Consider the following 14,722-nt stretch of genomic DNA (forward strand, 5'->3'; position numbering starts at 1 on the left):
ACATAAACCACCTATAAGACACTATACCGGTTCTTCTAACTTTTTGAAATTGTCACTCACACTCAGATATGTGATGCAGCTGCTCACTAAACAAGGTTATGTTGTCTTTGGGTTTTATTTTAGTTCAGAAGGTCGTAAAAATAGGTTTCGGAAAGTCTGACTTGGATGGGTTTCAGGACCAATTTCTTTACAGCTAACAGATACTGCCTCAGACAGAAGGCTTTCAAGTTTACAAACCTTATATAATGAAAGGGGAGTGCCCAGTTCTCCTAGCTCACTTCTCTCTGCTTTGTTTTTTTTTGTAGCAGTTGTGTGAAAAACTGCTGGAATTCATAAGCAAGCTCAGTCAGGTCCTCTCTTTGGGTCTTCAATCCTGTAAGAACTTGTGTTTGATTTTACCTTTTGTGCCAGAGGGTGTTTTGGGAATTGTTACAAGTATTTTGGAACAGCATCATTAAGTGGGATAGTCTGTTAGGTTTCCAGATAGGATAAGTTATTTGGTATTCTGTTTTCTGTTCCTTGTGTTTCATTCAGTAATCTTCTCAGTAAATTCTGTTTTGTTTAACACTAAGTGGTTTGACTAGCTGATTCTCTCTTGGAATACACACTTCACACCTGCTAAAAACAACGAGAAAAGCTAGGATCTGGGCTACCTTCTTGAAAGGTTTTGAGGGGTCTGGCCTGGTCCATAACAGATGAATGAATGAAACGCCTGCTGCGTTAGGATCTTTGAAGCACTGTGCAGCACTAATGCTGACCACTTATGCCTCAGTAATAAGACTGCTCGCTGCAGAGAAAAGAATTAATGCCTGATTCGATTTCAAAACAGAATATCTGTCAATCGATGACAAGGTTAGCTAGATTTTTCAAATGTCAAAACTGAGTTTATTTTCTTATCAGTTAGAGCCATTAACATCCCAGTTGAAAAGATGACAGCACTGGCTGCTATGGTATTTTGATAATACTTTCATTGGGAAAGCATTGTAGTGCATGTGAAAACATACAGTAGGCTGGTCAAAGTAAGAGCCAAATTAATTTTAATGGGCAAATCCTTATGAAGAGTCACTGCATTAAAAGTATATCTAGGTTGCAATACATGGGGAAGGTAGTGGTATTATCACTGGCTTTGTTGTCCAAACATCCAGACTCTGATCTGTGGTTCAAATCTAGCCAACAGCAGGTGATGGAATCTGAACTCACTACAAATCTGGAATTGAAAGTGATCCCATCTGGTTTACAAATGTCTTTTAGGGAAGGAAAACTACTTTTCTACTGAGCTAGCTTATATGTGACACCAGATAACAGCAATGGGATTTAGGTGCAAATGCAAAAAAAAGTTTCAAAAAGTACATTGAACCACGCAGATGTCTTGGCATTGATGAAGTCACTGAGAACGAGAATGACAAACCTCAGGCCTCTGGATCCTGCAATGTCCTCCTTACAAACATATGGGGCTAGTACCAAAGTTGTTTCACAGACTAGTCAAACAACAGCCTGACATAAACATACGCGTGGAATCATATCTTACAGACAATGTCCTAGACACCACCATCACCATCTCTGGATATGCCCTGTCCCCACCAACCTGACGGACCCACAGAGATGGTGACAGTGATATACAGTCAGGAGGGAATTGTTAACTTGGAAATAGATCACTGTCCCTTCATGTCACTGGGTCAAAATCATGGAATTCCCTGTAATAACATTGTGGGTTAACCTACACTAAATGATTTCAGCGGTTCAGGAAGACATTCAGCACCACCTTCACAAGGGCAAGTAGGGACGAGCAATAAATGCTGGTCCAACCATCTATGCCCAAGCCCCTTAATGATTTTTATAAAACCAGCATAATAATATTGGCATTTGAAGATATGAAAATATTATTATACTTATTTTCAGAATGTCCCAGACTCTAGACTAGACTTCTGTTTCCTTCATGAATTCTCAAACCTAATGTACTTTGAATGGGCTTCCAAAATCCCTGCACCATCGATGTCAACGGTTTTCATTCCCCATATACATTGGGACTCAACATCATGAGGGTAAGTGTACTTTTAGGGACTCCCAAACGTGAAAAAGGATAGACCAACATGGCACAGGGTCATGAACGCAGAGGTGGATTAGATTTTGTCAAAACAAACTTAAGTGCTGGCCATCTATGCACTTCATTGTGCCTCTGGAGGTTACATTTCCACATCTCTGCATTTCACACTTTGATCTTTTGTTATCTTACACCTGGCATTGTTGCAGTTTAAAAATACACGTTTTATTTTCTGTCATTAGGATAAAACTAAAGCACCTAGTTGGCTACACAATGAAATTGTGCCGAGAATAATTTAATTGTACTTGAACAAGTTTTCAGCTTAGTTTTAAAATATTTTGACTAGAATAGATTGGTTGCTCCTTACCCAACTCCCAGTACCACAGGGAAAGTCATTCAAACACAGTGACTGAATCTGTTGCTGGAAAGCTTTGAAAGCTGTAACAGTGTTCATTTCTAAACCTTCAAGAAGCTGATTTCCTGGGTGTTAATGTCATACAATGACCATTTGATCTCAAGTGTAGAGCTCCAGATATAGATACAGCATGTGGATATACACAGTTCAGCAAGAATAAATCTGTAATTAAAAGAATTGCTTTTCCAAATATGCCCGTGTGGCATATTGTTTGTGAATGAGGTTTAGTAACAAATCATTCAATCAGCGTGATATTGCAGTTGCTAAGGGGTACACTCTCAGTTGCCAAGCAACAACAATAGCTGCAGTTTTAAGAAAGAAGAGTATCATTGTCATTTTAAGAGACAACGGTTCTTTCCCATGTCCTAGAGCTGCAATGACATCTTTGATGGTCTGTGTATGCATGTGAATAGCTTTGATTCAATAACTTTAATAAAACAAAATAAACTTCTGTTTATAATACCAAGGATAAATTGTTCATGAAAAATCTAACTATATTTAATTGTTGAAATGATCTGGATTATTATAATAATATTATAATAATTATTATAATAATAGGCCAGGGCATTTTCTATTTCATTAACATTGCTTTATATTCATTCAGTTCACAAAGGAATCTAGAAATGTTAATTCAACTCAAACCCTTGCAGTTACTATTGAGGGGCAACTAATCAGCAATGAAATAAACTAGTGCCAGCAAAAAGTAAACATTTTACATATTTTTTTAAACATTAGAATTATTGAACAGCATTCAAAATAAGTTCCGACACCATTCCTACTGTAGCGGAACCATTGAGGTTTCCATAGTATAAAGGTGGCCATTCAACCCATCTTCTGAATGCCAAATCTTTACTCAAGCAATTAAGGTAAATCTTACTCCTTCTCAGCTTTTATCCAATTTTCCCTTGCAATTTTTTACCAGCTTTTCTCCTCATACTGACAACTTGTCATCCCTCATAACTAATTCTCAAGGTAGAGGGAATAGTTTTTTTTTCATTCACCACATCAAGTTCTTCACAATTTTAAGTATGTTTGTTAAATTGTTTCTGAACCTTCAATGCTGCAGTGGAGATTGTTCCAGTGCCTCAAATTCCTTCTCATGCCTCAAGTTTCTCACCCATAGTGTAATCTTGACGAATCTGGTCCATTCATTTCCTATGGCTTTAATGTCATTTTATGAGTCACCTAAAACTGGACACAGTACTAGACAGAGAGAAAGTGAAGACTGCAGATGCTGGAGATGAGAGTTGAGAATGTGGTGCTGGAGAATCGATGTTTTAGGCATAAGCCCTTCATCAGGAATGAGGTGTTCCTGACGAAAGGTTTATGCCTGAAACGTTGACTCTCCTCCTCAGGTGCTGCCTGACCTACTGTGCTTTTCCAGCGCCACTCTCTCAACACAGTTCTAAATGGGGCCTAACCTTGGCCGTATGTAAATTCAGCAAAGGTTTCATTCTTGCACTTAGAATTCAAAGCCCTTGTGTCCTGTTTTACGACTTTATCTGCCTACATACATTTTTAGTCAATTTGAACTCTTGAACCTTTCTTTTCTTTCAATGCTCCAACATTGAGTGTATGTGCCCACTGCTTTTCTTCTCTCCCAAAGTTAATAATTTCACATTTCTATCCAATTGAAATTGTATTGGCTATCAATTAGTTTATTCTGTTAATCTTTATATAAACCTTAAGTTATCTTGAACTTTTTTTACGAAACCTTAAGTTATCTCGAGAATGTGACTTAAAAGAAGTTCTGGAATTTACAAATTAATGAATCGAAACCTGCAACCTATTCTAAAAGATGAAAGACTTAACAGCAATCTAGATTTGTTCAATATATCATTTCAGTTGCATGACGCTGTAACCTTTTGCCATAAATTCTGAGGTTTATGGTCCCGCTCCACAGCTACCTGATGAAGGAGCAGCACTCCAAAAGCTAATGCTTCCAAACAAATCTGTTGGACTATAACCTGGTGTTGTTTGATTTTTAACTTTGTCCGCCCCAATCCAACACCAGCTCCTCCACATCCTATCACCAGGAAGATAGTCCTCCATATTATTTGCCAAACCCCCTTCTTCTGTGTGATTGGCAAAGTTTGAGATTGTGTTCTTTGTAACCACGGCCAAGTCTTCTATCTATTTACTGATGACAGGTATAGTCACAGTGCAGACACATGGACTGTGCCGCGTTCAATTGTTTCACCAGTTAGATTAAAACCTATTTAACTCTCTGAACAGTCTATACACATATGGAAGACCTGAACCTGAGCTGATTAGTGTCAAGTAGCTACTGCACACAGAGGTATCAGGCAATGACCATTCTCAGCACTTATGTGTCTAAATACCTCCCTTGACATTCAACAGCATTGCCATCAGTGAATTTCCCAGCATCAACATCCTGGTCAGAAAAGTCACTGGACCAGTCAAATCAAACAGGTCAAAGCCTACAAAGTGTATGGCAAGTAACTCACTTCCTAATACTTTTCCAGCTCTTAAAAAGTACAAGTCAGGGCTACAATGGATTACTCTCCATTTGACTAAGTGGATGTAATGTCAACACCACTCAAAAAGGTCAACACCATCCAGGACATGCAATTCATTTGAATAACAGCATATCAATCACCTTCACCATTCATTCTCTATACTACTGACGCACAGTGGCAGCAGTGTATACCAACTACGAGGTGTAGTGCTGTAACTCACTAAAAGTTTCTCATTAGTACCTTCAAAACCCACACATTCGACCACCTAGAAGAACTAGCATAACCACCTGTGAGTTTCTGTCCATTTCACACCACTTCCTGATTTGGAACTATATCAGTATTTGTCCTCTGGCGCCAGGTCAAAACTCTTAAACTCTCCACCTTCATCAAATCGACAGAAACAGATTAATGAGCTCGCCAGCAACTAATCCAAAGCAGATAACATGAACAAATTTTAAATAAAGTTTTCCCTGGCAACCTCAAAATTGCTGTTGCAGTCCCCAATCCTAAATAAAAGTGTACAGGTTTTGAATAATATCAATTAACACAAACATTTTGATAATCACAGGGTCATATCTTATCTGAAGCTTTAACACCCCTGAAAACCCAGGTATTAAAATGAACACAAATAGCTAGGGAGGCAGAGTTAAAATCATGACTATGCAACAGTTGGAAAATGTGAAGACTACTTATTACCAAACAGGATAGTGTTTGGATGTAGGTTTGCTTCCCGAGCTTGGAAGGCTCATTTTCAGATGTTTCATCACCATACTAGGTAATATCTTCAGTGGGCCTCCAGATGAAGCACTGGTGGTGTAGCCCACTTTCTATTTATGCATTTGGGTTTCCTAGGGTTGGTGATGTTGTTTCCTCTGGTGATGTCAGTTCCTATGGTGGTGTAATTTCCTGTTTTTTTTTGGGGAGTGATAAATGGGATCCAAGTCAATGTGTTTGTTGATAGGCTTCCGCTTGGAATGTCATGCTTCTAGGAATTCTCATGCATGTCTCTGTTTGGCTTGTCTGAGGATGGATGTGTTGACCGAGTTGAAATGGTGTCCTTCCTTATCCATATGTAAGGATACTAGTGACAGTGGGTTATGTCTTTTTGTGGCTAGTTTTCCACCTGTTTGTCCAATATAATGTTTGTTACAGTTCTTGCAAGGTATTTCATAAAAATTAGTTTTGCTTGTTGTCTGTATAGGGTCTTTCAAGTTCATTAGCTGCTGTTTAGATTAGATTAGATTACTTACAGTGTGGAAACAGGCCCTTCGGCCCAACAAGTCCACACCGCACCCGCCGAAGCGCAACCCACCCATACCCCTACATCTACCCCTTACCTAACACTACGGGCAATTTAGCATGGCCAATTCACCTGACCAGCACATCTTTGGAGTGTGGGAGGAAACCGGAGCACCCGGAGGAAACCCACGCAGACACAGGGAGAACGTGCAAACTCCACACAGAGAGTCGCCTGAGGTGGGAATTGAACCCGGATCTCTGGCGCTGTGAGGCAGCAGTGCTAACCACTGTGCCACCGTGCCGCCCACTGTTCTAGTGTGTTAGTGGGTTTGTGGGCTACTATGATGTCAAGGGTCTGCATAGTCTGGCTGTCATTTCCAACATGTCTTTAATGTAGGGGAGAGTGGCGAGGGTTTCTGGGTGTGTTTTGTTTGCTAGTTTGGGTTTGTTGCTGAGAAATCGGCGGACTGTTTTTATTAGGTACCCATTCTTTTTGAATACGCTGTATTGGTGATTTTTCCTCTGCCCTGTGTAGTTCCTCTGTGCTGCAGTGTGTGGTGGCTTATTGAAATAATGTTCTGATGCAGCTTTGTTTGTGGATATTGGGATAATTGCTTCTGTGGTTCAATATTTGGTCCATGTGTTGTTTTCCTGTAGACACTGGCTTGAAATTCCCCATTGGCTGTTCGCTCTACTGTGACATCTAGGAATGGCAGTTTGTTGTTGTTTTCCTCCTCTTTAGTGAATTTTATGCCAGTAAGAGTATTATTGATGGTCTTGAAGGTTTCCTCTAATTTGTTTCATTTAGTGATGACAAAGGTGTCATCCACGTACCGGACCCAAAGTTTGGGTTGGATGGTTGGCAGAGCTGTTTGTTCGAGTCTTTGCATTACTGCCTCTGCTAAGAACCCTGATATTGGAGATCCCATGGGTGTTCCATTGGTTTGTCTGTAGGTTTTGTTGTTGAAGGTGAAATGGGTGGTAAGGCATAGGTCCACTAGCTTGAAAATATTGTCCTTGTTGATCAGGTTGGTGGTGTTTGATGTATGTGTCTTTGGTTCCTCTAATAGTGCAATCAGTGTTTCCTTGGCCAGGTTGATGTTGATGGATGTGAACAGAGCTGTTACATCAAAGGAGACCATTATTTCATCCTCTTCTATCTTAGTGTCATTGATGGGTCTTCAGGAATTCTTGGGTGGAATGGATGGAGTGGTGTGAGTCTTCTACTAAGTATTTTAGTCTTTGGTGTAGTCCTTGGCCAATCTGTAAGTTGGTGTTCCAGGTAGCAAGACTATGGGTCTGAGGGGGGCTCCTGGTTTGTGAATTTTGGGTAATCCGTAGAAGTGTGGTATGTTGGATCCGTCTGGTTTCATTTTTTGGAAGTCGGTCTTATTTATTTCTCAAGATTTCTGAAGATTTTTGAGTTGGGCTGTGATTCGGTTCTCTAGTTGTGTGGTTGGGTCTATCACCACTTGTTGGTAAGCATTGGTATCTGCAAGTAGTGTGTTCACTTTGTTCAATATAGTCTTTTGACTTAAAATGACTGTCAAGCGTCCTTTGTCTGCAGGTAGGATAATAATGTTTTTATTTTTTTTAGTCTTTCTAGTGCTTTCCTTTCATGTGTATTGATTGTGTTTCCTTCTTTTTCCTGCCTAATGTTGGTATGACTGTGTGTCTGATGGTTTGCTGGGTTTCTTCTGTGAGTTGGTTGTCTTTCAGTGTTAATTCTAATGCTGCTAAGAAATCTTTCTTGTCCGCATCCTGCAAGTTGTAATTTAAGCCTCTTAACAAGACAGCTTTTTCAATGTCTGTTAAGGGTTGGTCAAATAAGTTTTTCATCCAAACTTCTGTGTTGTCAGCGTTGTTATTTTGTGTGAGTTTGTCTAGTTTTTTCTGCAGGTCCAGTTTTTTTCATTTTCTGTGTTTGTCACTGTCTAATGTCTATGGCTTGTTGTACTGTGTCTGTCCATTCATGGTCTGTTGCATTAGTGAGTAAAGATTTTTGGTGCAAAATTTCCTGGTTGTATTTACGGAGTGTGTTGTGGGCATCATTATTAATTTCTCTAAGCATTCTGCGGCCATTTTGTTTTGCTATTCTTTTACCTAGTGGGGTGTTAAGGGGAGGTTTGCATTTAAGACATTTAGGTAGAACATATTTCCTCAGGCATTTGTGCAGGAAGTCCAGCTGCTCACGGGTGGTGCTCTGCCGGATGGCATTGGTTTCCCATTTTTGGGCCAGTTTTAGTGCATTTTAGGTATTGGTGATTTTTGAGAAGATTTGTAGGTCAGGTTGAGGTTCTGGATGTAGGTTTGCTCACTGAGCTGGAAGGCTCATTTTCAATCATTTTGTGTGTATTGTCATTAATACTAAATAACATCTTCAGTGAGCCTCCGGATGAAGCATTGGTGGTGTAGCCCACTTTCTATTTATGTGTTTGAGTTTGCCTGGGTTGGTGATGTCATTTCCTCTGGGAGTGGTAAATGGGATCCAAGTCAATGTGTTTGTTGATAGACATCCGGTTGGAATGCTATGCTTCTAGGAATTCTCGTGCGCGTGTCTGTTTGGCTTGTCCGAGGTTGGGTATGTTGTCCCAGTCAAAGTGGTGTCTTTCCTCATCTTATGTAAAGGTACTAGTGAGAGTGGGCCATGTCTTTTCGTGGCTATGTCTTGTTGTCTGCCTAGGGTCTTTAGAGTCTTTAAAGACCCTAAACAGACAACAAGTAAAATTAATGTCACTTGCAAAATACCTTGCAAGAACTGTAACAAACACTACATTGGACAAACAGGCAAAAACCAGCCACTAGGATACATGAACATCAACTCGCCACAAAAAGACATGACCCAATCTCACTAGTATCCTTACATACGGATGAGGAAGGACAACACATTAATCCTCAGACAAGCCAAACAAAGACATGCAGGACAATTCCTAGTAGCATAGCATTCCAACCAGAATTCTATCAACAAACACATTAACTTAGATCCCATTTACCAGCCCCTGAGAAAAAGAACAGGAAATGACACCACCAGAGGAAATGACATCACCAACCCAAGGAAACCCAAACACATACATAGAAAGTGGGCTACATCACCAGTGCTTCACCTGGAGGCTTACTGAAGATGTTACCTAGTATGATGATGATACATCTGAAAACCAGCTTCCAGCTCAGCGAGCAAACCTACATCCAGAACCTCAACCTGAGCTACAAATCTTCTCAAGACTCACTAGGACAGTGTGTGACAGTCAATCAAACAGCCATTTTTCCATTTTCAATACATTTTCATTAATAAATATAATGTTTCAAAGAAAATGACAAATCAAATATTTAAATGTGCCTATCATTGCTCATTTTAATGTACTGGAGATTATTCTCCTGTCTGGGAGGATTTTCAATAAATAACTCTCGAGGCTAGTGCCAGTGTGGCCTGGGTTGAAAGGAATGTTATTCTGAACTTTTTAATTTCTTTATTTTCTCATTTGTCCCTATGATCTGTAATGCCGGACTTCTTATTTCTTTATTTTTCAAAATTCTTTTCCTAAGAATTTGTACTTAAGAATCTGTACCTATGTACCTCTGTACCTGAGATAACACCATAAGTGGTGACTTGCAAACTTTTCACTGCACTCTTTTGAGTATATGTAACAATAAAGCTAATTCTAATTCTAATTCAAAAATCTATAAAATAGATTTATATATAATATAAATATCACTGCAAATTGCCCAGTTTATTGGATGATAAAATGAAGAAAAAAGCATTCAGACAATGCAGTGCACCCTAATCTTGCCTCTGTCATGATGCATTCACACCTATTACTCACCTGTAATGTAATATTTCAAGTTGAACAGCAGAGGGAGAAGTGTACTTCAGATCATAAAGTATTGTATGCAAACTGGAGATAGTACCAAGAATTTGGGGAAAAATTTGGAAACAATTATAGAAAGAGCATGAATAAATGTTCCCAAAGCAAAATCACACAAATATCAATGAGGGAAATACCAGACAATCAAATTTGGTGGTGTTGATGATTTGGCTAGGAGACCAGTAGTACTCCTCTGACCTTTGTGAAGTAGTGTTATGAGAGCTTTTACATCCATCAAGGAAGGTAGAGGGAGCCTTGGATTAGCATCTCACTGGAAACAGGAAACCTCTGAAAATGTCAGGTGAGCAAAGTCCTGGTGGATAGGATAAGCCCAGCTACAGTACAACCAAGAAAATTTTCCTTCACATTAAACATAAAAGTTGGCCAATGCCATATTGCCAGCTTCTCATTCTCCTTGCCATGGTGAAATGTATCCTGGTTCTTGTCATGCTAATATCCTGCCATAAACTTCCCAATTAGTTTCTTGTCCACACTTTAAGGTTTCCCCCTAACTATATAGAGTCACAGAATCATACAACATGGAAACAGACCCATTGGTCCAACTTGTCCATGCCAACCAGATATCCTAAACTGAACTAGTCCCATTTGCTTGCATTTGGCCCATATCCCTGTAAATCTCTCCTAATCATGTACCTGTCCATATGTCTTTAAATGTTTTAATTGTACACGTCACCACCATCTCCTCTGGAAGCTCGTTCCATACACACACCATACCATCTCCATGAAAAAGTTGTCCTTAGGGCTCCTTGTAAATTTTTCCTCTCCTACCTTAAACCTAGACCCTATAGTTTTGGACTCCCCTACCCTTGGTAAAAGACCTTATTTATGCCCCTCATGATTTTATCAACCTCTAGTTGGTAATGCTCCAGGGAAAAAAAGCCTCAGCCTGTCCAACCTCTTCCTATATCTCACACCTTCCAGTCTTGGCAATATCCTTGTCTACCTTGGTTTTGGCAAACAGTCTCCAATGTGGTATCTTGTGATTCATATTGAGTCATAACGAACCAGAAACCTAAAACACAAGGATATTTCTTTGGAGACTGTTTGTATCTTCCTGTGGAGATCTGAAATAAAAACAGAAACTTCTCGAGAAACACAGCAGGTCTGGCAGCTTTTTATGCAAACAGATAAACAGAAACAGAGTTTTGGATCCAATATGACTCATTTTGAAACAGAGTTTCTCCAGCATTTTCTATTTTTAAATCAGAAACCTATCATGTTTAATATCACAGGAGAGTCCAAGCTATAATTTTTAAAAATTATTAATGCTAGCGAGATATTCAGTTTAAATTGATCGTTACAGATGATATTTCTCAGTGTTAGAAATGAATCGATATTCACTTACAACAGGCTAACATCTAAAGGTGTTTTCATGGTGTCTCAGATGCCTGATTTCAATTGTAGAAACATATCACTCTGAAGGGTTTGAGTTTGGAATATTGGTTCAAATATGTTCAGATTATAAAAATAGCCTGCGATGCTCAGTTGGACCAAGACGTTGTTTCAGATCCGATTTACTCAAACAGAGATCATTGCCAAACTAGCGAAGAGGAAGTCGGGTATTAACAGGTCTTTCAGCTGTGGGATTTTCTGATTTTTGATTAAAGAAAGTGAAAGTTGCCATAGTCCCAAAGACGGCTCCCTTATTTGAGAGAACTGGTGATAAGTTTAACCTGAGGGTCACTACCACTTGAGGTGAGATTGAGAAGATAGGGCCTTCCTGGTGACCTCAGTCAGTATGGGAATCTGCATTGTAAATGAACTGTCCAGCCAACTGTGCAAACTGACCCCCATTGTTGGCTGACAATTTAACGCCAGTAGAGAAATGTATCTTTCAGCTTTTGGACAGCTCAGTCGTTCTTTAGGTTCTATCAGTGAACATTGTGAGGTGACTTAAACCTCATATTCTTGAGTTTTCAATGAATAGTTTCCAGGTTCAGAGTTTTCAAAAGAATTAGTGAGCATAGGTCATTTATTGTCGAACAATCAGGACTTAATAACTTTATGTTGTAAGGTAGTGAATCTTGTTGAGCTAACTGTTTTAATGTGCTTCATTTTTACCTTTAAATATGATTAATTGATTGAACTATAAGTCAGCCTGTCTTATTGAGAGACTATTTCTTCAGTTGAAGACAAGGAGGATTCACCGGATTTAATGTTAGTGGGTGAAACCTAAATTTGCTTGGCAGTATGCCAGACGATGTGAGAGAAGCCATATCATCTATAATCAACAAGTTACAGTTATAATGTTCAAAACCTTTCCATCATCTACAAAGCACAAGTTAGGAGTGTGAACATTCTGCATTTTTCTGGAGTGCAGCTCCAACAACACTCAAAGAGCTTGACACCATTAAGGACAAAGCAATCCAGTTGAATGGTACCCCATCTAAAACCCTCAACATTCCTTCTAGCCACCTCAGATGCACAGTGGTAGCAGTTTATACCAGCTACAAGATGCACTGCAACAACTTAGTGAGGTTGCTTTCCAAACTCACACCTTTTATTATCGTCTCAAAGAATAGTGGCAGCAAATGCAATGGAACACCATCAGCTGAAGCCCCTCACCCTCCTGACTTGGAGGATTATCACCATTCCTTCACTGTCTTTGGGGTGAAGTTCCTGAAACTCCCTCGCTAACAGCATTGTGGGTGGCCCTACACATCAAGTGCTTCTAGAAGGTACTCACCCTACCTTCTCCAGGGCAATTACCAATGGACAATAAATGCTGGCATAGTGAGCAACATCCACATCCTGTGAATACATTTTTAAAAATTAATCCTCAACTATACAAGACATTGCGGAGACCACACCTGGAGTATTGTGCACAGTTTTGATCTCCTTATTTGAACACAGAGGTAGTGGCATTGGAGGCAGTTCAGAGGAGGTTTGATAGATTGATCCCAGAGCTGAGGGGTTTGTTGTATGAAGAGAGATTGAATAGTTTAGGCTTGTACTCTCTGGCATTTAGAAGAATGAGGGGAGATCAAATTGAGGTATTCAAGATGATAAAAGATATGGATAAGATACACATGGAGTGGATGCTTCCTCTTGTGGGACATTCTAGGATGACAGGTCATAGTCTCAGGATAAGGGGGAGCAAACTTAAAACAGAGTTAAGGAGAAACTACTTCTCCCAAAGGGTTGTGAATCTGCGGAATTCGCTACGTCAAAGTGCAGAGGATACTGGGACAGTGAGTAAGTATAAGGAGGAGTTAGACAGATTTGAAGGGTTATGGGAAGAAGGCAGGAAAATGGGGGTGAGGAGCATATCAGCCATGATCGAATGGCGGAGCAGACCTGACGGGCTGAATGGCCTAATTCTTCTCTGATATCTTATGAACTTATGAGCTATTTATTTTGCAAGCTGATGATTTCAAATAATCTGACTAGTTTATTAAATATAAATTGGGAATCAATACTTGATACCGGAGGAATAGCCAGCTTAGAATATTCAAGAACATGGATGAAATTCGAGTTGCTCATCTAGTGAGTCACATTTATACACATGCACATCTGAGCAAGCATGAACTATTGTATAAATTGTTTCTGCCCGAAATAAACAGAGCACTTACGATTCTGTAACTGGCAACTTTTCAATTAATGTTAATGCAAGTACTCAATTGTGAACAAGTTTTGACTAGATAGGTGATTTCCTATTTTAAACATGGATGTGACCGTTTCTTTCAGTAACAGATAAATGACACAGATGAATAAAGTATTTTCTCACAAGTCATATTTGTACAACCTGATAATTCTCCATATTAATGTTACAAATTGTTCCATATTACAATTGGAAAATTTCTTATACATTGATCAGACAAACAAGAATGTGACAAAAATAATCTTTGGTTTAGTCGTTAAATTTTTTTTTAGCAAATTACAACATGCAAGAAAATTTGTTAAGAATTTTAAATTTTAGACCAATTTTTCAAATACCTAACTGGTTTTCTCACTGGGAATTAATTTCCAAGTTCTGAAATTGTTTAACTGGAATAGGCTGTACATTCTTACCCAACTTCCAATACCACAAGGAAAACCTTTCAGAGACAAAGCCCTCATCTCTTGCTGGAAAGCTTTGAAAGCAGTGACCACGTCCATTTCATACGTTTTCAGAAGTCTAACAACATGAGCAGTTCAATTCTCCACATGCTGATACCACAAAGTGTCCATTTGACCTAGATTAAATGGTTTTAAGTACCATGGATACATCTAGGTATGTAGGGAAGGTGATAGCCTGAACATTTCTTGACAATGGAAAGATTATCCCTCAGCAAGATTCAGTGCCTCCAATGTACAGGAAGCCACAGAATTTACAAATGTTGCTTAGTGACAGTCAATTTGCTGTAGTTTGACACCATAGTTGCTGGAAAGTATTCCCAGTTGCCGAGCAACAGCACTTCTAAAAGTGAAGGGTATGGATGTAATTTAAAGGGATATTGCTGCATTCCTGATGATTTCTAAGATCGCTATTATATACATTTATTGTAGCGTTTTTCCTCAGATGTAAACAAGGATAATCATTCATGAGTGCACCTTATGGATCCTCTTGGATCTGGTTTTCCAGCATTGGCTGTTCAGTCTGTTACATCATTGGGATTGTAATACCATGAACGGCCCCTGCCTCCTCACCACAACTGTTCTGATTCTTCACCCTCATCCTGCC

The 14,722-nt window shown here is 39.3% G+C and overlaps 1 protein-coding gene across 1 annotated transcript in view; it reads right to left on the reverse strand.

Annotated features, from left to right (window-relative positions):
- Positions 1–14,282, reverse strand: part of LOC140487968 (leucine-rich repeat-containing protein 43-like) — a 79,488-nt gene extending 65,206 nt beyond the window's left edge. Inside the window, exon 1 of the mRNA XM_072587441.1 lies at positions 14,071–14,282. Coding sequence (XP_072443542.1) covers positions 14,071–14,157 — 87 coding nt within the window. The 5' untranslated portion in view covers positions 14,158–14,282. The remainder of the gene's footprint in view (positions 1–14,070) is intronic.
- Between the last annotated feature and the right edge of the window lie 440 nt (positions 14,283–14,722).

Source organism: Chiloscyllium punctatum, chromosome 17 (genome assembly GCF_047496795.1).
Source record: "Chiloscyllium punctatum isolate Juve2018m chromosome 17, sChiPun1.3, whole genome shotgun sequence".
In the NCBI taxonomy this organism is placed as follows: domain Eukaryota; kingdom Metazoa; phylum Chordata; class Chondrichthyes; order Orectolobiformes; family Hemiscylliidae; genus Chiloscyllium; species Chiloscyllium punctatum.